At 38.5% G+C, this 24,467-nt stretch overlaps 2 protein-coding genes across 3 annotated transcripts in view; one reads left to right on the top strand and one right to left on the bottom strand.

The window, feature by feature from the left end:
* MTMR8 (myotubularin related protein 8) overlaps window positions 1–7,962 on the bottom strand; it is a 101,123-nt gene extending 93,161 nt beyond the window's left edge. The window contains exon 1 of one of the 2 annotated variants that reach the window (XM_081277810.1): window positions 7,827–7,962. In XM_081277810.1, the coding sequence (XP_081133936.1) occupies window positions 7,827–7,850 (24 nt within the window). In that variant the 5' untranslated portion in view covers window positions 7,851–7,962. The remainder of the gene's footprint in view (window positions 1–7,826) is intronic. The other variant, XM_081277811.1, reaches the window with a different exon arrangement.
* Window positions 7,963–13,494: 5,532 nt separating this feature from the next.
* Window positions 13,495–13,956, top strand: LOC308639450 (profilin-2-like; the record flags this gene model as incomplete). The annotated part of the gene is made up of 1 exon (XM_081277695.1): window positions 13,495–13,956. One exon carries the CDS (start codon window positions 13,495–13,497, stop codon window positions 13,954–13,956), a length of 462 nt encoding a protein of 153 aa, XP_081133821.1.
* Between the last annotated feature and the right edge of the window lie 10,511 nt (window positions 13,957–24,467).

Here is a 24,467-nt window from a genome sequence, read left to right as displayed (position 1 = left end):
TCATATTTAAATAAAATGTGCAGTTAAAAAAACTAAAAACATGAAGAAATCCATGGAATCTGGAATCATTAAAAAATAACTTTAGGGCAATGGTTCTCATGCTTATTTGAGTATTGGAATCAAATGGGAAACTTGGTGGTAAAATGCTAATCACTCTGTTTTGATCATCACATAGTGTATACATAGATCAAATTATCACACCATACCCCATAAATATGTAAAAGTATTTTATGTCAATTAAAAATAAAAAGAAAGATACTAATGCCTGGGTCCCACTCCTAGACTATTCTGATGTAAATGATCTTGATCTTGAGTATCTTTAGAATTTCCTCAGGTGATTCTAGTATGTGGCCAAGATTGAGAATCAGAGATTTAGAGAATCACAAATTTATCCTCTTATTTTTCCAGGGATAGTCTCCAAGGTTCATGGCTAAATATATAAGAACAAAAGCTATAATAACAAAATAGAGATGCCATTATGCACTTAGTATTGAGCTGTACATTTCATTTTAATTTTTATTATAACTCAGTGCAGTTATGTAGCTTGAGAGAGAAAAAAAATCTCTCTTGATCATTTTCCCCTTGAATTCTGTCCTATAAAGTCATTATTCTTCTTCAGCAGTGCTGGGAACTGAACCCAGAGCCTCATGCATGCTAGACAAGTGCTCTAACACTGAGTAACATCCTCAGCCCTTCAAAGTCATTCTTAAGACTGTTTTCCAATCCCAAGAAATACTCTTCTTGTTTTATTGTACAGTCTGGGAAGACATTTATTTCCAGAACAGAGCCAAATTTGCTAGAGGAGTATATACTGTTAACCAAAATTATGAGAGGCCATTATTTTTGACTAAGCTCCTACCCTAGGTTACAACAAACCTGACAAACTAAAATGAAGCCACTTATACTAAATATCATACTGCATATAGATCTCCAAACTAGTTTTTTCCCCCAGAAAACAAGAGATTCCAGTTGACTTGAGTCAACAAAATAAGACCTTTCTACTTCAAACCTCCCAAGAAACGAAAATGTAATAACCTGATGTTAACCAATGAGTTCTACTTTCTTTGTGTTGTGTTTGTTTTGTTTTGTGTTTTTGTACCAGGGATTGAACCCAGGGGCACTTAACCACTGAGCCACATCACCAGCCCTTTTTATTTTCATTTTGAGCCAGAGTCTCACTAAGTTGTTTAGGGTTTCACTAAGATGCGGAGGCTTACTTTAAACTTGTGATCCTCCTGCTTCAGCCTCCAAAGCTGCTGAAATTACAGGCATGCACCACCATGCAAAGCGAAACAATCAATTTTGTTTTCTTTTGTTGTTTGTTTGTTCCTACCATACAAAACCTACTGTACTGATATTGCCCATTGAGAGTCCTCACTTTGTTTTTTAACTGGGGATGAAATACAGGGGTTCTCTATCAGTGAGCTTTGTCCCCAGCCATTTTTGAGACAGGCTTGGGCTGTGATCCTCTTGCCTCAGCATCCCGAGTAGCTGGGATTATAGGTATGCACCACCAGGCCTGGCTTTCCTTCTATTTTATAGAATGGAAGCTAACCCAGTCATGAATTGTGTAAAAGAAGGCAGCTAGATCTTTAACTGAATTTGTTGCAATTTAGTCTTTAGACAATATTAAAGCGGGGTAAAGGGTAGCTTAAGTTAAAAGAGAGTAAGAGGAATACAGCAAAAATTGTCCAATTACATATGGAAGGAGGAGGGACTAGAGAAAGAGTAGAGTTAATTAAAAAAATTATATATGTATGTATGTATATATATATATATATATATATATATATATATATATATATAGTAAGAATGGTCTTCTACCTGGTATGCTTTTAGCTAATAGAAACCCATTTTCCATCGTATGCATATGTGTGTGCAGACAGAGAAGGCAAGGTGGATTTGGGGAGAGAAAGAAAAGGAAGAGATAAGAGTGGAAGAGAGGGAAAGGAGAAGGGAAGAGAGAGGGAGGAAGAAGGGCAAAGGAAAGGGGAGAGAGAGAGAAGGTAAAAAAAAACAGGGAAAAACATGAAGATTATAAAAGATAATCTTCTCATTTTTTGAAGTAGTATAGCACCACTACATCCTGTACAGACTTTATTTCCCAAACAGACCACCCAATTGCTTTGTTAGTTTTGCACTCCTGAGCTGGACACAGAGCTTGCTGACATTTATAAGCTCTTTACTGTTGGAAAAGCTATGAACCATAAACCATATTTTTTTTTTCATTTCCCTTCCAGGGAGGAAGGAAGAGAGGTAATAAGGTGTATTCAGAGGTCTGTGAATTCATTTCTTTTCCTTAGTTGCCACAATTATTGGTAATAACTCAGATACACTGCAAAAATAAATAAAAGATGAGACATCTGCCTCTGGAGTACCAATAATATAATGATTTCATCAGCCATACACATGTCCAAAGCAAGCCCTGCCCTGAGTGACACTGCCTCCAATAGCAGAGAAAAATTTCTAGGAAAACAAGCCCTGCACCATGCATATATTAAAAACGTTTTATCTTGATTTCATGGCAAACATCTATAATGAAAGTCTCTTTTTTAAAATAATAAATGAGAAAATATTCAACCCAGCAAGGGAGAAGAAAAAGAATGGTAGAAAGCAAATAAAGTCTTGAGAGTCGATATGTACAAATGTTAAAAAAAATGCAACCCAGGCTAACCTTGAACTTATGGCTCCCAATATAAATTTTCAGTCCCCCTCCAAATAAAGCAAATTTGAAAATTGGAAAGGAATTCTCATAGTCTCCATATCTATCATTAAGTGCCAAGAGTTGGAATGAACCTTCCAGATGGATCCCAGCATTTTTAAAACATGTTCTATGAACCCTAGGTTCAACAGAATGTTAATAGGTATACACACAAAAATGTATACAAGACACAAAGAAATTTGCAGATGGGGTAAAGAAACATTGGATGAAATAAATATAAGGAAGTGTATGTATTGCAGGGCTTCTCAGATCCTTTAATAGGTGAATATGAATAATCTCTACATTTTGTGGGGGTTTAACATATTTTACTTTAGGATCCTTTTTATTTTTAAACAAATTATATTGTAGGACTAGTGTCATGAGAAGCAGTTTAGGAAATGTTGGTATAATATGATCTTCTCATTTTGAAGTAGCATAACACAACAGTTAAGAGCACATACTTCTTAATTATAGATTGTGTGGCTTTTTTTATGGCTTTTGGAAAGTTGTTTAAGCTTTCTGGGTGATTTACTTAACCTTTAAAATGAGGTTAAGGCTAGGGATGTAGCTCAGTGGAACAGCACTTACCTAGAGTACATGGGTCTGGGTTTGATCCCCAGCATAAAAAAAGAAAAAAAAAGATTCTTAAAATGAAGACAATAACAGTACTGCTGTGAGGATAAAATGGGGATATAATAATATTTAAAGAAATGAGAATATTATCTGGCATTTGGTAGCTCTGTAAATGTTAGCTATTTTTATTTCACCCATAAGGAAAATAAAGCCAAAAGAGGTTAAAGAAAAAAAAAAGCAATCTGAGGTCACACAACCTGGGGCAGAACGCAAGTATTCTGACTGTCCAATATCAGTTTCTCAAATAATGAAAATGTCTTTTGAATGCATTTAAAAAATCTTTTTAATACACTTAAGCATTATACCACAAAACTACACATGCTATGTAAAAAGATATACCCCTTAAACAAATCCCATTGGTTTCTAGGAGTAATTACTTAGTTGGAGGTTTCCCAAGTACTAAATAAGGTCAAAGTTTTGGTGGTAAGGAAAGGTATTCCAAAGTCTACAGAATAGTAGATCAAATGAAACCAACTGGATTTGGACTTTTAAGAACTAGAAGGGAAGCAAAATTCTCACCTCTAGGAATCTCATTTCCTTATTAATGAAAAACACTTCTTTAGCCAGCTTCAACTTTATTTATTTTGATGCTGCCTCTTTCTTAAATGAATCTGAGGTGCTTTGTAATGAAAGACAGATCTAAAATTAAGTTATACAAAAATCAAAGCCAAGTTCAAATTTCTCATTGTAACATTCCAGGTCTTTTACAATCTACAAAACCTATCCCTCTATCTCAATTCCTTCTTTAAGTGCCTCTTACCCCCTTGCCTTAAAACGTTAGCTGCTTCTGAGTTTGTAACCTTACAATTCCCCTGGCAGGGAGTCCTCACCTCCCAAATCTCTTATTCAGACTCAGCTTAAATGCCATACCTTCCATAAACTTTTCCTCATTTCACACTCATATGGAGCTGGACCTTATTTTCCTTTAAATTCCAAACCTATTTCATTTGTCCCTCTCATGAAAGTTCTCACTTTCATTCCTGGATCTTATGTTTGGCATCTCATCACCTCATTTCACTAAGAAAGTTGAGAGGGCAGATGCTATATCTAAGCCAGGTATGTATTCTTAACAACTCCCAATGTAGGTTCTGAATAACAACTAATAATGATAATATAGTAATTAGTGGCTAAATTAAGTATCTACAATGTGCCATGCACTGTTCTAAGCACTTTCACAAACATTAACTCATCAATTTTTATAACAGCCTGGTAAGATAGTACTATCATCACCCAAAATTTACAAATGAAGAAATTGAGGCATAGAGAGATTACCTACTTGCCAAATCACAAAGCTAGTTAGGTAGCAGATTGAGATATGAATTCAGATGATCTAGCTCCAAAACACAATCACAGTATATTTCCTTAGAATCTCAATAAATATTAACTGAAAAATCCTAATAACTTTTCATTCCAGAAAGGAGAGATAACTGAGAATTCCAGGTGCTAAGTGACACAGATGTAATGAGGATAGGGAAAACTACAAAGAACAAACTCTGATTCATACAGGGAAGACACTGAACTTTAGGGTAGGCCTGAGTTGTTTTCATAATGGTCAGGAACCCTAAAATGCAACTTTAAAAGACAGTTCCTTTTTCATCCATAGGTGGTAGAAGTATAAATTGGTAGTATCTAGCTGATCATATGAATATTCTATGACCTAGAAATCTGACTCATACACATAACCCAAGAAAACTGCATAATTATAGCCAGCAAAATAATGTACTAAAGATATAAAAATTCCTTATCAACAAATGGATAAATCACATATAGCATATTAACAAAACAATTCTATACAGCAATGAGATAACTACAAGGAATAATATGGACAAATCTTTCAAACAATGTTCAGTAAAAGACACAAAAAGTACATGTATCCTATGAATCTATTTAAATTAAGTACAAAGAAGGGAAAACCTAGCATATCCTATCACAAAGCAGGATAATAGTTCACACTTGGGTAGGGTAATAACTAGAGACTGGAATGTGTTTCTTGATCTTGGAGCTAGTTATCTGGGTATGTCCAATTTGTAAGCATTTACGTAACTATAAACTTCTATGAACTTATCTATGAATACATTAGTGTGTGTGTGTATACACACACACACACATGCTGCACTTCAACACATTTTTAAATCTGCTTTAGAGGAAAAACAGCTCAAGAGCCAAAAATAAGTCATTTTTACACCTGATATGCAGAACTAATGACTGATAAACTTTTATAATTATCTCTGTGTCCTGAAAAAGACAAGACAGACATTTCTCCCTTTTGTGAAACAGTAATTTAACAAGAAGAAGGACACTTTAAACCCTAGCCATTAGTCCAACCCTAATCCTTTCCAGAACCTTAGGAAAAGAAAAACCAGGATGATGGCAATATGCTTCAACCTGTAGACTCACACTTCTATAGCACCAAAAGAATCTCAATTTTTTTTTTTGAGAGAGAGAGAGAGAGAGAGAGAGATTTTTTTTTTAGATTCCGGTGGACACAACATCTTTATTTTATTTTTATGTGTTGCTGAGGATCGAACCCAGGACCCCGCGCATGCCATGCGAGCGAGTGAGCTACAGCTTGAGCCACATCCCCAGCCCCTGTCAATTTTTTTAAAAGAATTAAGTCTTCATTTTGGAGTTTTCTAAATATTTCAAAACACACAACACCATTCATACAGTACAAATGGAGTCTGGCATGATATCAATTCAAGTTTTCTGGAGCATTTATTCCATCCTCACACTAGTCTGAAACTGACCACTCCTACCTATACTAGGTCTCAGTTTCCTTATCTATAATATAGAAATAATAATAATAATATTTATTGTAGATTTCTGTAAAAATGGAAGACCTACTTCATGTGAAACATTTACCACAGTGCTTCTCACATGGTTAAATACTCAATATATGTCATCTGTTGTCATTATTCCCCCATGGGTCAGTTAATGGTTTATTCTCTCTTCCAAATATCACACAGCCAGCCTAGTTTATAGCTTTAATTACCAGCAGGCAGATTTTAATATTTTAACACTTAAGGAAAAGGGCAGTTCTGCCTTCCCTTCTTCCCCTGATCAATAGGGGAAAAAATGTGTTCAGGTAAGCTGATTTTGAACTGGGCAAGTAGAGTGACCCAGGCTTAGGTCCTCCAGGAAGAAAAGTCAGGATAGCAGGTCTGTACCATGCCAGGGAAACTGTATAAATGAAACGACCTGGAAAGAAAGGGACCCAGAAAAAGGTAAGTCTGGCTGCTACAAGAGTATGTGGTTATTTTCCACAGACAAAGGCCCTGAAGAAGAGGGCATCAGGAGGGGTAGGTTTGAAGGAGTATTTATTACTTTGCTCATCAAGGTCTGAAGCCAACAAGTGGGCAGAATACTATTAGTTACAAAAAAATCTTTCACAAGCATCCATTTATTTAATTCTCCCACTAGTGAAGAGAGCAGGGCAAGCTGGGTTATCTTTGTTTGGTAGATAAAGAAAGTCAAGAATTTCCATGAGAGAGAGATTAATAATTTGCACAAAGTTATCAGCTTGTATTTGGAGGAATCAGCACTGTAACTTCAGTATCCTGGCTTCAAAATTCATAGTCTTCCCATTAAGATATGCTAGACTTGTATGTGAACTTCAGTTAGCCTAGGCCATGTTTGTTACAATCCGACAGGAAAAAAAAAAAAAAAAAAAAAAACCACACACACCACAGATTAGTTGTGAATTCTTCACTGTTCCTCATCTAGGAGAAGAAAAGTGTCAGGAGGTAGACTTGAAATAGAAAGGGACTGGCGTTGGGAAGGGAGAAAGTAGATTCTGAAAAGATGAAAGAAAAAGCAGCCAAAGCAGCTCTAATTGTGGGCTGGCTATAAACAGGTGCCAACTGGCCTAGTAATACCACCTCTTGGGTTTCTCTTTCCGCTGAGTAGGGCCAGGTCCACTCTGCTCCACCCCGCTTCCTTTCCCATTGACCGGCTAGGGCTAGAGAGATGCTATCGCCCCCCCCCCCGCCCCCCAAACCAACACACGCTTGACAGAGCTGGAGCCGGGATAGGAGTCCGGGTACCCATCGAAGGTTAGGGGCAGGGGGAGCCAAGGGGAAAGTGGGGAAACGCTGGATAAAGGAAGTAACTCTTCAGGAGGCGATGCTAAGTGGGGTACTCCTGAAAGGTGATTACAAGCGCTGTGAATATAAGCAGCTGGAGGAAAGGTGAGGAAGATGTACCGGCTGGGGTTCGGAGAGGAGCTGGGGTCGGAGAGAGCGGGTTGGTGGTGTGTAGGGTACAGTGGCGCAGACCACCGCTTCCAGCTCCGCTGCCACCCCATGGTGGATCTTGAGGAGAAGGCTCAGTTTGGTTGAAAGGGGGTGTGGACTGCAAAAGAGAACACAGGTCCTGGAGCGGGATGGGGGCGTCAAAGAGCACCCAGAGAAGGCTGAGGGGGTGTGCCCGAGCTTCCAGCTGAACACCGAGAAAGACCCGGTGGCTGCCAGCCTTGATTAACTCTTCACCTTACCTTGGGCACTGTGATATGGTCCATGACAATAGTTCCCGCCAGCTGAATCCCTCAGTGCTGCTGCTACAGCCGCCGCCGCCGCCACCACAACAGCCTCTGCTTCTGCCACCTACTAGCCCAACAGCTTCTACCTCCTCCTCCCCGCGCCCGCCCCGCGCCCTAACAGTTTTGGCTCAAACTCTCACGGATTCTCCTATCGCGATATTTCGCCCGTCGCCACTACAGCCATCTTGCTTTCTGGCAAACGCCCTTTTCTTCCCGGAGTTGATTATGCTAGTTCAGGTTCAAGGTTTGCTCCAATTCTTAAGACCCAACTCACACTCCTTGATGCTATCAGGACTCTGAACACCGATTTCACTCCACTAATGTTTTAGTGATGGCACCTTACAGAGCTAGCACAGGCTGTCCCATGATTCTGTCTGTATTTCTGAAGAGCTTTCTAGCACTGTAGAATATATTTTGAAAGATGGAGAGGCATATGCTGCGCTACATATCCTCCTTCATATCTACTGTCACCAACCTAGTTAAGACCTAGACTACTGCAGTAGTCTTATAAATTATACCATCACAGACGTGGGAAGAGGACCAAGGGTCCACTGGACCAGTTCTCATATGAAAGGCTGACAAGTATAGGCCCTCAATGGTATGCTCTGAATCCAATTTGTGATAGAATAAAGAACAGTCTTGGAGTTGAAAAACCTGTGTTTTACTCCTTTCAGGGCTGCCACCAACTTGCTGTGCAACCTTGGGCAACTCATGTCACCTCACTGAGCCTTAATTCATTCAAAGTTACAATGAAAAAACTGGCCCTGTCTCCAGGGTTATTTCTAGCTCTACTATTGCAGTATTATTGTTTGCAATCTCACATTCCTTACCTGGTGACTTCTTTTTTCTTTGAGTACTCTTGCTAGCTAAACTTCTCATTTATCACATTTCATCTTCATCCCTAACCTAAAAACCTTTACCTCAATTCACAGCCATATTTTCCCTTGAATGGTTATTCCATTACTTTTAGTCATTTTAATGCCAAACACCTCAAAAGAATCAACTATTTATTATCACCTCTATTTCTTTATAACAAACTCGTGGCTTTCTAACAATCCCCTTCAGTTGACTTGTTTATACCATCCTTAATACCTGTTGCTAAATCCAACAACTCTTCTCAGTGCTTATTCTGCATTTGTTTTGCAGCATTTTGAACTGTTGGTTCATATACTACTTTGACATTTTTTCTTCCCTTGGCCTTTATTATAAAGCAGACTCACTGCCTGCATCTCTAACTCTTCTTTCTTCTTTGCCTCCCTCCCAAATCCTCTTAGTCCCTTTTAAACTACTTCTCTGGCTTTGTAATTTTGATGTCTTTTCTTTGTAATTTTGATGTCTTCCACAAGTTCACTTCTTATAACTGAAAGAGGACTCTCAACTTAACGTTTCAAGTCTTGTTACCTTTATTCTGAGTTCAAATTTAGAACTTCCAACTATTACCTGAGAGTTACACTTGTGTTACTGCTACCACATTAAAGGCATTGTGGCCCAAAATAAACTTTTTGTCTTTCATACCCTCCTCCTGCCCCCTGCCTTCTCCTACTCCTCCACATGTTCTTTCTCAAGTTTTCCCCATTTCTACTGCCATATACCCAGTTGTTCAGACTCTAAACCTATTTCTGTGCTGTTTGGGATAGTGAGAAGAGTGTGTGGACTGTAAGTCAGACAATGTTCAAATGTTGGGTGTGCTATTTCCTAACGACACATGACTCTGGACAAATTACACAACCTCTCTCAGCCTTGGTTTTCTAATCTATAACCCTTTCTCATTAAGTTCTTTGGAGGCTTCAAAGAGGTCACATATATGAGACGGCAGTAACATAACAAAGGGCATAATGAAGATTGGTGGTTATGTTCCCTTCCTTCGACTTCATCACTGAACATATTTTCTCCTCTCAGAATTTTTTTCTTGCTTCCTAGTTCACTGATAGAATAAAAACTATCAAAAGTCAACTTCCATATCCCCTCACAATCAATTTGCTTGCTTCCCTGCATGTGAACTCATATAACCTCTTTCTTTCTTTCTTTCTTTCTTTCTTTCTTTCTTTCTTTCTTTCTTTCTTTCTTTCTTTCTTTTTCTTTTCTTTTTTTTTTTTTTTGATACTGGGGATTGAACCCAGGGGCACTTGAACCCCTGAGCCACATCCCCAACCTTTTTTATTTTGAGACAGGGTCTCACTAAGTTGCTTAGTGAGACAAATTTGCTGAGCTTAGCTTTGGACTTTTGATTCTCCTGCCTCAGCCTCTCAAGCTCCTGTGATTACAGGAGTGTACACCACACCTGGCTATCACTTGTCTTCAAGGAATCAATTTTTCCTGAACCTACCTAAGATAACCCATCCTTTTGTCTGCTGGAGTTTCATCTTCCCTCACCTTCTCAGGTGTCCTTTTCCTTTATACAGAATGTTTTCAACTTACTAGATAGTTTCCATTAGCATAAAACATGTCATAATATCTCCAGTCTTAAAAAGGCTCTTTCTTGACCCAAATTCCTGTGCCCCACTTACCATTCTTCCATTTTTCTGTTGTAATTTATACCCAAACTCCTCAAAAGATCTATCTATATTCATTCTATGACCCGTTTTTTCCTTCTTCTCTTCCTGTTCTCTTTTGAAACCACTCTAATTAGGCTTTGCCACCATTCTACCAAATGGCTCTTGTCAAGGTGTTAATAATCTCCTCATTGAAAAATCCATTGGGCAGCTGTTGAGGTGGTGCACACTTATAATCTCAGCAACATCAGAGGTTGAGGCAGGAGGATCACAATTTCAAAGCCAGTCTCAACAACTTAGCAAAGCCCTAAGCAACTTAGTAAGACCCTGTCTCATAATAAAAATAAAAAATAAAATAATAAAAGCTGAGAATATGGCTTAGTGGTTAAGAGCCCCTGAGTTCAATCCCTGGTACACCATCCCCCCAAATGAATTGGTCAATCCTTAATGCTCTTTTTCTCAGCAGTATTCAATTGTTCTTTTTTCTTTGATACATTTTCTTCTTTTAGTTTCAGGGACACCACTGTCTCTCTCCTACTTTTCAGACCTCTCTTTTCCAATCTGCTTTACTCTTTCTTCTCATCTTATTTGTCTCTACATGTTGAAATGCTGCCAGGACTCAGACATTGGTCGTCTTCTCTATTGACATTTATTCTCTGGATATTGTCATCTAGTCCTATGACTTTAAATAGCATGTATTTATGAAAAACTTCCAAAAATTTATCTTTAGGCCTAATCTGTTCCCTGAAGTCTAAATTTAATATTATCTAACAGAGTACTGACTGACATGTCTACTTACATGTCTTAAGAGATATCTCACTCAAATTAACCATGTCCAAAATAGAACTTTTGGTTTCTACCTGCTTTGTCAATTCTATTTGGATAGTATTTCTCATCTAGGAAACAGAAACCACATCCTTCCAGTTTGTCTGTACAACTCTAACACAACATCCTAGACTGGGTAATTTATAAAGAACAGAACATAAATTTGTATCATAGTTCTGGAAGCTGGAAGTCCAAGATTAGGGTGCCAGCTGATTCCATGTCTGGTGAAGACCATTGTATGTGCTTCCAAAATGGTGTCTTGAATGCTATGTCCTTATGTAGTGGAAGAAATGGAAGGACAAAAAGGAACTAAGTAATTGCCTTCAGCCATTTTATAAGTCACTAATCCCATCCATAAGGGTGGAGCCCTCGTGACCTAATCACCTCCTAAAGTCACCATCTCAATACTGTTGAATTGAGAATTAGATTATGGTTCAACATGAATTTTGGAGGGAACACAAATATTCAAGCCATGTAACAGTTGTTCAGGCCAAATGCCTTGCTGGCTTTCTCTTTCTCTCATATCATCTGCCTCAATCATCAAATTCTATCATCTCCTCCTTTGAAATATTTTCCAGATATAACCATTTCTCACTCCTGTATCCTGGCCCCAACCTTTTATATCTTTTGTCTGGCTTATTGCCACAGTCTCCTTAACTGTTCTCCATGTTTTGGTCTTGTCCCCCTACAATCTATTCTATACATGGCATCTTGTACTCTATAGTATAGAATGATGCCACTCTTGTTCAAAACCTTCTGATGGCTCCCCAACTCAAAGTCAAAACCAAACCTTTAATCATGGTCTATGATGCCCAACTTTATACTTCTCTAGACACATCTTCTATCACCCTTCTTTTCTCTCTCTGCTCAAGTCATACTTACCCCATTGTTTCTTAAATATACCAGACCTGTTCCTGACCCAGGCCCTTTACATTTGTTATTTCCTCCACCTAGAATACTCTTCCTCAAGATATCTACTTGTTCACTCCCTCATCTCTGTCAGGTCTCTGATCAATATCCTCATCTTATATAAAATAAAACCAGCAGCACTTCTCCAACATTTTCTACTTTCCTAATCCTTTTTCTTCATATTTATCAATATCATCTGATATATTATAAATATATGGGTCATCTATCTATATATCCTCTACTATGTCTGTTCCCTGAAGGCAGGGACTTCTTGTTCAGTCCTAGATCTCCAAAGTCTAGAACAGGCCTGGCACACAGAGTAAGTACTCAATAAATATTTGTTCAGTAAATGAATTTTAAGAGGTATCCCAGATGTTTACCAGTGTCAACATTAGTCATTCCTATAATATTCCCTCTTGAAGGCAAGTTAATATCATTTCAAAGGAAATTGAAGAATAGACAGAGAATTTCCAAAGGTTGCAGGAAACCCATGAGTTAGAATAGACACCCACAGGAGTAGGAAACCTAGTAATGTGTGCAGAAACCTGAAAGAAAAAAAGTATCATGTTCATAAATATTTTCAGTGAAAAAGGTAACAGTATCATCATTTATTTCTCCATGAGAACAGTGATTTATTCTTATTTTGTTCACTACTGTACCCCAGTGCCTAGAAAAATATTTGGCACATAGAAAATCCTTGAAATGTACTGAATGACTGAAAATAATTAATGACTCTAAATTCAAAGTTAGTGTGATCCAGAAGATAAACTAGAAGGAAATAATCTGGACTCAAATAAACATGTAAGAAGCTGTTGTGGTTATGCTAAAAGAAGTTGTGAACTGGTGAGTTAGTGGAATTTTTGACTTTGTACCTAGACCTCAGATAACAGCAAGATTAGCCAACATATGAAACACTATTTGTTGCAGCAAATCTAACCTGCCCTGCTTTACATCCAAGATTCCAAATCAATTATTACTCGCTTATGTTCTACTTCTAGAACTTTCCTGTTGGGGGTTGCTACTCCCGTGGTAACAAGGGAAGCAAGCAGTTGTACTTTGCCTTATTACCTTAATAGCTATAGATATAGACCAAAAAAGCTACTTCTAGAGTTGATGTAGTTGATGATGATTTAAAAGTCACAGAGGTTTTGTGACCTCATTCCTGCTTCAGAGGTTGCTTAGTACATCACAGCAGAGGTTAACTGGAGCACGACTTTATACAAGTCATTAAGATCTCCTCCACTTTCCTTCGGGGAAGAGGCCATAAGAAACAGATTGGATTTTTTACTTTCAATCTCAGCTGATCAGACTACTTGAGCCAACTGCCAACAAACTTCTTTGAAGATCAACTTTCTAGGAAGCCTTTATTCATCTTACCAAGACAGCTTTCTCGAATCATGCAGTGCATAGGGGATATCAGTGATGAGGTCTGGCAGGACTGCATCAGTCTCTTCCTACAGACTGAGATGTGCTGTGATGCAGCAATTATCACCAATTCTCCACCCTGGTTATTGGCTTCTTATCCTGAAGGGAACTTTTCCCAAATGACCCGTGAAGAAATTGAGACCTTACTCACAAAGGAGGATAGAGAGAAGTTGTTTCTTCAGGGAATCATCCTTGCGGGGACCAAATGCTTACTGATCCGAGATAATCTGTACACCGAAGGAAACAATACCATGGACCTGCGCACCAAAGGCCAGAGTCGAGGTAGCCAGGCAGTGACGGTAGTTCAGATTGAGTCTGTATACCTTGTGGTGATGGGACAAAAAGGAACAGAAGGAGGTCCTCTCAATCTCAAAGCTTTTGAGATGGCAGGTTACATCAGAGAGACCATTTTTCAAAACATGGCCCATTTCTAATTAAATAAAAACTAGTTGATTTTTGACCTGCAATTCAAATTCAGTGATATTTATTTTGCCTGCTAAGTTAACATGTCCTTGAAGAAAAAAGGGAAATCCCTTTGTTTTGAATGGTGTGTGTGTGTGTGTGTGTGTGTGTGTGTGTGTGTGTGTTTGGGAAGTAGTGTGAGTTGGAGAACAAATAGTTCTTCCAGGCATTTGGGCTGCTAGACCTTTTATTTTGTGAGTTTTACATGTTTTACTCATTGAACACCATCCCTCCCTAGTTCCTGGTGGAAAGGGTAGTTGGCTGGGAACTACAAAATCTTGGCTTTAATTCCAACTTTACCTCTGATCTTCCTCTCTATCTCTGGGCCTCAGTTTCTTTATATATATAATGAAGAATGTGGTATGTCTCTCAGGGTCCTTCAAATATGGAAATCTAGGATTTAGTAACATTACACACATCCTTCAATGACCAACTCAAGTAGTACCTCTTCTGTGAAATACTACCTCTTTCTCTGACTGCAACAAACCTTGGTGCTGACTCTTATTTGAACTCTTAGCACACCAACAATCTGGGCCATTTCTCTGTCCAACATATATTTCTCATAACAACATTCTTTTATAACTTTTCTCACAAACATTAGTTTTATTTTTAGTTCAAATATAATCTCCTAGAAGACAATGTCCTTTCCTTCTCTACTGACTTCCTGGAATCCCAGCATGGGGTTCTGCCAGAGGAATTGGTTATAGGCAAAGAATCACTTATCAGGCAGAAATGGATTTTCCAAGGGGCCTCTGCAGAGTGTGAATGACCCAGGGTACTTGTGGCTAGATTTCCTTTCAGTTTTTAGTTCATCACTCTACCATTGGTCATGGGAAGCATGGGTGAGCACAAGCTGAGAGGTGAGAAAATCTCACTATTCAAAGTGGCTTGTGGCTAGCAGCTCTGGGACTAGCTGGAGTGATAAAAGACAGAAATGAGAAAGATGAGGTTTAATAACAGACCATTGTGCTTATTCAATACTTCTGTTACCCATCTCCAGAAGCAGTGAAACACTCTCCTATGTTAATTAAAGAAACCACCTCTTCTCCCCACACACACATGCCTTAGAAGCTTGTAAAGGTCAAGGCGTTTTTTTTTTTTTTTTTTTTAAAGAGAGAGAAAGAGAAAAGAGAAAGAGAGAGAGAGAGACAGAGAGAGAGAGAGAGAGAGAGAGAGAGAGAGAGAGAGAGAGAGAGAATTTTTTAATATTTATTTTTCAGTTTTCAGTGGACACAACATCTTTATTTTATTTTATGTGGTGCTGAGGATCGAACCCAGCACCCCACACATGCCAGGTGCGCGTTACCGCTTGAGCCACATCCCCAGCCCAAGGTGTTTTTTTAATATTTATTTTTTAGGTGTATTTGGACACAATGCCTTTATTTTATTTATTTATTTTTATGTGGTGCTGAGGATCGAACCCAGGGACTCATATGGGCTAGGTGAGCGCTCTACCGCTGAGCCACAACCCCAGCCCCAAGGTCAAAGTTTAAATATGGAAATGGTTAAAATCTCCAGAGTAGTGCTGACCAATACACTGCTAGTTGCATATGAAATTTTAAATTCTCTAATAGACATATTTTAAAAAGAAATAGGTGAACATAATTTATGAATGATTTTATTTAGCCTGTACATACAACATTATTACTTCAACATGCCTTCAACAAAATCCAGTGTGTATTTTACATTTATAACACATCTCAATTCAAAAAAGCCTCATTTCAAGCATCACATGTATCTAGTGACTACTATATTGGGCTGCATAGGCCTGGGCCAACCCTCATCCAATATATAATACCTTTTTGTAACATCCCTGTCAGTACATCTATCCACCGAATATATACCATGGCATGTGATGACTAGGTAATTAATAAAAACATCAAGAAAGAGGAAAAAGAGGTTTCCCATAAACAGAAGTTCTAGTGAGGATTAGACAAATGAAAAGGTAACCTATAGTAGAATGAAATAAGTGCTATTAATGAGTTTTTTTGTTCATTCAAATATGTATTGAACTTTCACTGTGTGTCAAGGACTGTTCTGTACACAACAGTGGGCAAAATACTCAAAAACACATACAATGAACTTACATTCTACTAAAAGAAACAGATAATCTATGAGGAAATAAGTGCTATGAAGTCAAACAAAGCACTGCATGAGTAAATAGAGACTGATTGGAAGGAGAATTTTAAATAGTTAGGTTAGAGGCAGCCTCACTAGAGAGAGGATATCTATTCAGCAGTCAAGGAAGTAAGGGAGTGAGCCATGTCAAGAACCAAAGGAAGTATTTCAAGCAGAGAGCAGACTGTTCAAAGGCCTTGATGCTAGAGCATGCCAGGTCTGATGAGGAACTGTCAGGAGGCCAGTGTATCTGCAATCTCTCAATACAGCCTCTTTCCCTCTCCACCTGCAGTATCCTCAAGCTCCGTGGTAAAGCAGCAGGTGCTACTTCCCACGGCGAAGCAGCAAAGCAGAGCAAAAGCTCTTGCCGTTCTCCTTCTGGATCCCCTCACTTTCTGATTAAATTGCATTATTTTTTTGGCAGCCATATCACACTGCTGACTCATATTGAGCTTGTAGTTAACTAAGCCCCCTAAGGCTTTTTCACACTGGCAGCTGTTTAGAAAAAAAAAAAAAAAGGAGCTTGAAATAGAGTTGGGGCAATGAGGCAGGGAAAAAATTAAGTGTAGAATTGACTTTACCATAGCCTTCATCTTGGACAGAGCCTCAATGTGGAATAATACACATCCCTGAAGGGAAAGAGAGGCAGAAGAGATGGAAGGCAAAGAAAGCAAATAATTAAAATAATTGAGCTTTAGACATTATTTTGTGAATCCTGGATCTCCCAAATAAAGAGATAAAATAGGGCAAGTGATGAAAAATGGCCTTTTCAGTTAATTAGAAGGGCTCGGGAAAATCATTAGAGGACAAACTAAAGCACCCAGATGTCCACTTGAACAAGAAACTTAATTAGGCCTGGCTGAATGAGGCCCAGGTCTGGAAGCCTGGAAAGGGGAAGGAAGCCCAGGTGGTGCTGCTCAGCAGAAATCCTGCCCTTTCCAGAGAGAAACATTTCACTGCTGGACGAGGCCACAGCCCCAGCCCGTTGCTATGGTGAAGTTTTTCCCTGGGAATTGAATGAGCCTTGTGTAAATAAGCTTGAACTGAATGTGAAGAGAAACCCATGAGGCTGTCCTATTTCCAGAAGGCATTAGGGAAGGCCATCGTGGGAAGGCTCCGGGCCAGAATGGGAAGTTTGGGTCTTGCTGGAAAAACCCTTCTCCTTTTTCTATCCACCCTGTGAGCCCATGATGTTTCAGTGTGCTCACAGCAGTATTAAGGTCTCATCAGAAGCTAATCTTAGCCTTCCTCTGATGCCTTGGCACACACATTTCTTCTCGTGCACCCTGTTGTCTAGCCACATTGAACTCCTCAGCATTTAAAGACATGCTTCACTATTTATCCCATGGTATTCTCAGAAACAACCTGCTATTCGCTCTCCATTTCCTAACAATCTCAAGCCTATACCGTACCCATTTTCTAGGCCCAGCCCCTCATTCTTCTAAGGATATTTACTGTTCCCCAATTGGGAGAAGTTCCCTCCTGCCTTGGAACCTCCCAGCTTGTTCTTTACATCTCTCCCATAGCACTTAATTATAGTGCAATGTAGTAAGTGGTACTAGATAGTGTATTCATTCATTAAAACATTTATTGAGTTTCCACTATATTTCAAGCACTGCTCTAGGCAGTTACAGTAAGACAGTGTACAATAGTGACAGCAAAATAGAGAACAAAATAGGGAAAAACCCCTGTCCCCTGGAACTTACATTCTATTTGAGAAACAGACAATACCCCAAATAAATAAAAGCCACAGAAGATGATAAATGCCAAGAAAGAAGAAAAGGCAAAGAAAGCATAAAAATGAGGCAAGGAGTGCTGGAGCAGAATTGAGGGAGCTTTATAATATTAAATAAAAGAGTTAAGGAGTGCCATGCCTATACGTAACATTAAAAGAAAGACCTGAAGTAAGCCAGGAAGCAAGTTATGTGTGTATCTAGGTGAATGGTATTATAGGCAAGGACAAAAACTATGAGTTGAAAGCAGGACTGATATATTTGAGACTAGAGTGGAATGGGTAGGAGGAGGGGGGAATGGTAGGGAAGTGAGATCAGAGAAAAGTGAAGTGTGGGCTAGTTCTTATAAGGTCTTATAAAACTTTAGCTTTTATTCCAAATTAGTTATGTAGCCCTTGGAGAATTTTGAGAAGAGTGGTGAAATGATCTGACTTCTGTATTAATGACACCAATGTTGAGAATAGACTGTGGGGTGGGGTAGGAAGCAGGGAGACCAGTCCAGAGTTACTACAGAAACAGTCTTAAGTGAGAGATGGTGGTGGCACAAACTAGGGTGGTAACAGGAGAGATGGTAATAAACAGTCAGATTCTAAATGTTTTAAAAGTAAAGCAGAAAGGATGTTTGAACGGAATGGATAAGGAATGTTAGAGAAATACAATACTCAAGGGTAACAACTACAATTTGGGTTTGTGCAACACAAAATAGTTGCCACTTGCTAAGATGGAAGAGGAAACTGAAAGTGGTTGGGACTATGAAGAGCCTGAATATAGGGAGATCAGTTTTTGCCATATTAAATTTGAAATGTCTGTTAGATATCTAAGTAGAAATGTTAAATAGGAAGTTGGCAATATTAATCTGATATATGAGTGTGCCATCTAGTAGGAGGGTCTAGATTGGAGATATCAATTTGGGAGTTTTCAGAAAATACAGGAACTGGTGTTCAAAGCCACCAGAATGGATAAGATCATCCTATGTGTAAGTGCAGATACAGGTCACATGAGTAGTCTGTGGCAGGACTGAGATTAAGTTGTGGGTGGTAAATATTAAATGGCAAATTCTCTGAAGGAAATAAGCATTGATTTGTAGCATTTGGGGTATTTGTTTGTTTGTTTGTTTGGGTACCAGGGATTGAACCCAGGAGTGCTTAACCACTGAACCAGCCCTTTTTTATATTTTTTTAAAGTCAGGATCTTGCTGAGTTGCTTAGAGCCTCATTAAGTTGCTGAGGCTGGCTTTGAGCTCAGGATCTTCCTGCCTCAGCTTCCCCAGCCACTGGGATTATAGACATGCACCACTATGCACAGTTGATAAGTAGCATTTGCCAATTTTCACTGTGTAAATTCTCCCACTGTGACCAATTTCAAAGATGATGTCAAGTAGTCTCAAAATTTCACAATTAGCTCTCACTAGCTGATACAATTCAGTTCCAGCATACCATTCCCTGGGATAAAATATGAAACCAAGATATGAGGCTCTTCCCCTGAATTTCAGTCTTCTTGGCATTTGGGTCAAATTAAAGATATGCTAGAGAAAAGTTTAGGAGCAGTTTCTGAGTCTTGAGTCTTTTGGGGATTGGCACTACTGGTACTTACCAGACAGATACAGAGTGCCCTGCCGCCTTCATTGGCAAAAAGAAAATAAAGCAAACCTTACTGTCTACAGTTTTTTTTAAATGTCTTTGATTTTCCACTGATTTTACACAGCTCCTCTTTTAATAAGAGCATCCTCTTCTAAAGACCCTTTGTAAAGTACTAACCCCAGGGGGCATATATGGGATAGAATTTTACCCATTAGGGCTAGTTCATGACTTACTTTATCACATTAGTTCTAGTTAGTAATTCTGATGAGCCCAGGATCCTGAGGGAATGAGATTCAGAAATAGTAAATTTTACTGCATGTCGTGGTAATAGGAAAGGAGTGAGTGATAGAAGAGATCACATCCACATCTACATGATTTCAGTATTCATTCTTTCCAGAAATGACATCACATTTCCCCAGTCACTGAAGACAGACCCTTGACAATCACATTAAGTTTCTTCTCTAAAACCATCCCCACACATAATCAATCATTATGTCCAGCTGATTTTACTTCCTAAGTACCTCCTACATCCTCCTCCTTTCTCTCCATTGCCACTGGTATCACACTAATACATGCCACCCTCATCTCTTATAATTTAGCATGCTAGGTACTGTCCCTCTATTAAGTCTGCCCACCTCATCCCCAATCTATACTCCCCCCAACAGCTGGAATCATGTATTTAGAAGGCAAATCTGATGGCACTCTTCTACTTAAAACACTTCAGTGGATTCCAGTTGCTCCTGTGATGAAAAACCATAAAACCCCATCATAGCCTACAAAACCTGGCACGCTCAGTTCCTATCTACCTATTCAACTTCACTTTGTATTATACCCTCCCTTCTAAATTACAATCATACTCAAATGAATCAAGTTCTTTTTCACTTTAGGGATCTTTATACACATGTTTAACTCTACCTGGAGTACTCCTTCTCTCCCTCCTTCACTCCTTTCCCCCATTTTCTCTTGATAATGCCTTCTAATTCTTAGATTTCATCTGAAAAGTTGCTTTCTCTAGAAAGCCCTCCATGATTGTTCATATTAGGTTAGGTCCATCCAGTATATACTCTTAAATACCCTACACTTGTCTTTCAGGAATTCAGAGAACTCGCTTATTGTCTGCCTTCCTTATCAGGGTGTGTTATGGTTTGGATATGAAGTGTCCCCCAAAAATTCATGTGTTGAAAACTTGGTCCCTAGTGCTGCAATGGTCAGAGGTGGGGATTTGGGGAAGTGATTAAATCTTGAGGGCTCTGACCTCATTTATGGATTACTCCATTGAAGTTAGGGACTAATAGGCAATGGTAGAAACCGTGGTATGTGGCTGGAGGTAGTAGGTAAATAAGAGCATGCCCTTGGAAACTATATCTTTTCCTTGGCCCCTTCGTCTCTCTGTTTCTGTCTCTGCTTCCTGGCTGAAATGAACTGAGCAGCTTTCCTCTGCCACACCCTTCTGCCATGGTGTTCTGCCTCACCTCAGGCACAAAGCCATGGAGCCAGTCAACCATAGACTGATACTTCTGAATCCATGAGCAAAATTAAATCTTTCATTCATTAAGTTGTCCCTATCAGATATTTTGGACACAACAATAAAAAGCTAGCACAGGCTGTTAGCGTTAAAAGTTGAGATACGTTTGCCTTATCAACTGTTTCTCCACTCCTATACTCTATAATAGAGTCAGGAAATATTTGTTGAATAAGTCAATGATAACATTTTATATATAACTCTCTAAATTTAATGTATCTAAAACCGAATTTATTATATCTACCTCTATCATCTTACCTATTCTTCCTTATAGTGTTTCATACATCAATTGTAGCACCATTGACTTTTCATGCTTCTCCTGAAACCAAAGACTTATGATCAGATGATTTGTTTAGTAGGTAATTCAAGGAAGAATCAGTGATGGAGCAGAGAGGGAGAGACACTGAAGGAGGAAAACTAACATAAAGATGCATTTTTAAGATTACTAATGTAGTCAACAAAGACACAGTCCCACCAAGATATCTAAAAAGCATGTACCATATTTCCCAAATTATCTACCTGAATATCTTTCTGAGGCTGAAAGATATATATATATATATATATATATATATTCCTATCAGTTCCTTTTCTCAACTGATTGAGGGTTGTGCCCTGGAGTCATTAACATTCCATGTACTTTTGGTCTGCTTTTGAGCAAGCCCCATAACATTAGAAAAAGTGCTGGGAAAGAATATATAAATATGTTCATTGTGCTCTTGAGGTAGGACACTAAGAACTAAGAGTTCAGTCATAACTTTCCACTACAGCTGCAGCTAAAATAAGAAGTGGCCCAAGAGAATGTGATGTGAGTTTGAACTTTCTGTTCAACCACTGTACTAGTCCCTATTCTATGTAACAAATTACCATAAAATGAGCAGCTTAAAACAAAACTCATCTATTAGCTCACAGTTCTGTATTTCAGAAGGATGGATGATTTTTGCTAGGTTCTATGCTCAGGGTCTCATAAGGCTATAATCAAGTTGTTAGTTAGCCTAGACTCTTATTCAGAAACTCTAATGAAGAATCTACTTCCATGTTTATTCAGATTGCTAGCAGAATTTAATTCCTTATTGTTATAATATTGAGGTCCCTGTTTCATTGCTGTCTATCAGGCAAGGGTCTCTATTAGAACCTAAACTTTACACTCAGGTACCTCTACATGGTCTCCTCCATCTCAGAAATGGAGATGTTCTTATTTTGAATTCTATATACTGGGATATGTCTGATTTCCTCTTTTGTATTTCATAGAGATAACTCTCTGCCTTCAGAGGACTTGTGTGCTTAGGTTAGCCCCAAATCTTAATTTCCTTTCTTTAAGGTCAAATGATTACTAACCTTGCTTACATTTGCAAAATCTCCTTGACGTGTAATTTAACATTCCCAAGGGAGTAATCCAGAGGGCAAAATTCACAGGGAGCCATCTCAGAATTCTGCTTACTTTGACCACCATTTGCTTAATTAGAATCCTTCTCCTTTTCTTCTAACATCTAGTCACAACATTATGTAAATTTTATCTTGTCTTCAGTTTCTTCTTTCTCTATTCTGTACTTTCAATTGCATTATCTAGAGTTAGGCCCTCATCTTCCACATTCACAACTGGAACTATTTCCTGGTTGATTGTTCCTCTTCCAATATCACCTCTTCTCTAATTCATCTTACACAATGCAGTCAAATTTGTTTCTCTGAAGTATAGACCAAATTCTGTCACTCCGCGTTTAGACCTTCCAAAATTCTCAAGTGTATAAAAACTAAATCCCAAATACTTTATATTACATCAGTGTATTTGTATTCTACTTTTCCCCACAAATGAATGATAACAACTTATAACAATATCTCATTCAATATTATAATATATAATAAAGTCATAACACACCAAATAATGATAAAATATAGACAAAATGAAGACCAAGGAAAAAAGAAAATATAATAAAGATCACTGAGCTACTTGAGCTTTGCTTTTGGTCCTAAGTTCCCTGATAGCCAAGACAAAAAGTGAGATCTGATCAACTACATTTGTTTAATTATAAGAAAGGAAAAAGTAACCTTAGATTAGCATTGGATGATGAAATGAAAGATGACTTGCCTCTATTATTTTTATAGTACAAGTGGCAATGGATTTCAAATGACTCTTTAAAACAGCTGGACTAATCATAGCAGGTTCTTCTCAATCCATCTTTGGCTTATTTCTCAGACCCATTACTACCATCTTCCCAGAAAGCACTCCTGTCTGAATCCTCAGAATTACTCTGTGCCCTGCAAACAACTTGTGGGTTCATGCACCTGTGACTTTGCTTGGGTCAGTCTCTCTGCCCCTCTTTTAAGGTCCAAGTCAAATTGTATTCTCATCATGAAATGTTTTTGTCACCTATTTCAGAGTTTCTCCCTTTAACATCAGAGGTTAAAAATGTAAATGGTTTCCAACATCAGGGAAATATAATAGCAGCCATAAAGAGATTATTACATTAGCCCTCTATATTTTCAAACTCCTTAAGACCTGGCACTATCATCTTCCCCATATACCACTGAGGAAACTAAAAGAGAGCTAGTAAGTGGTAGATCCAAGCTAGCAAGCAAGCAAAAGTTCTGACATCAGAGTCACAGTATCCTTAAACACTCCACATATAACTCCTTGGGCAGCAGGATAACATAAGAGGATGTGGTCTGAACTCAAGAGTTAATACCCTATGTGAAAATCATCATGTTAATTTCTTAAAACAAAATTGTTAGCTAAACAATACATTGCTTCAGACTATAAGGATAGTTATCACCAGTTTGCAACCTTTGCATTTTTACCATAAGCTGTCTTACATTTCTCTCAAAGAACTATATCCCACACCAGGAAAAATCTTGAGTCTAGGTCTATCTTTCATGAATTTGTCATCTACATCTATCTAGGCTCCTACCTTGCATCTGGGTTTTAGCCAATCAAAGGGCCAAGAAGCAATAATTTAGTCCCAATTGCCACTTCTAAGGTCTAGGATGGTTGTAGAACTTAAGAATTTTCTTTCTTTCTGCCCAAGATGAGTTCCTGGAACTGAATTTGTAAAACGGAAATCTAATGGTTAATAGGGTTCCACCCATCATGAAGATCTATTGTTCAATTTCCTGTGACTAAACAATTTCTAGTACTAAGTGCTTATAACAACAACAAAAAAAAATACCCACATTGCAGCTTGCGGTCTGGGTCTTTCCTCCCTTGCTTCTTCACTACTTCCTCCCAAGCAACTCTGCAGCACTATGCAAGAATCAACCCCATTTCATCTATTTTACCCAAATACACTCCACAAAACACAGTTACATTTCATTTCTGGGCTTGCCCAAGAAGAAAGAAAGTTTTTAAGCATTTGTCTTCAGGTATTGAAACCAGTTTGAGGAGGGAACAGCTGTTCTTTAAAAAGACAAAGAAAATGTCCCACACTTTAACTGTTTCAATAAAGAGAAGGCCAAATAATATCTGAACTTCAGAATTCTTCCCTAAGTCTCTGAATCAGTTAAGAAAACAGAGGACTCTGCGGCTTTCTGCCTCAAGT

The sequence above is a fragment of the Spermophilus citellus genome (assembly GCF_964194105.1).
Source record: "Spermophilus citellus genome assembly, chromosome: X".
Taxonomy (NCBI): domain Eukaryota; kingdom Metazoa; phylum Chordata; class Mammalia; order Rodentia; family Sciuridae; genus Spermophilus; species Spermophilus citellus.
This window is presented reverse-complemented; position numbering and strand designations above follow the sequence as displayed.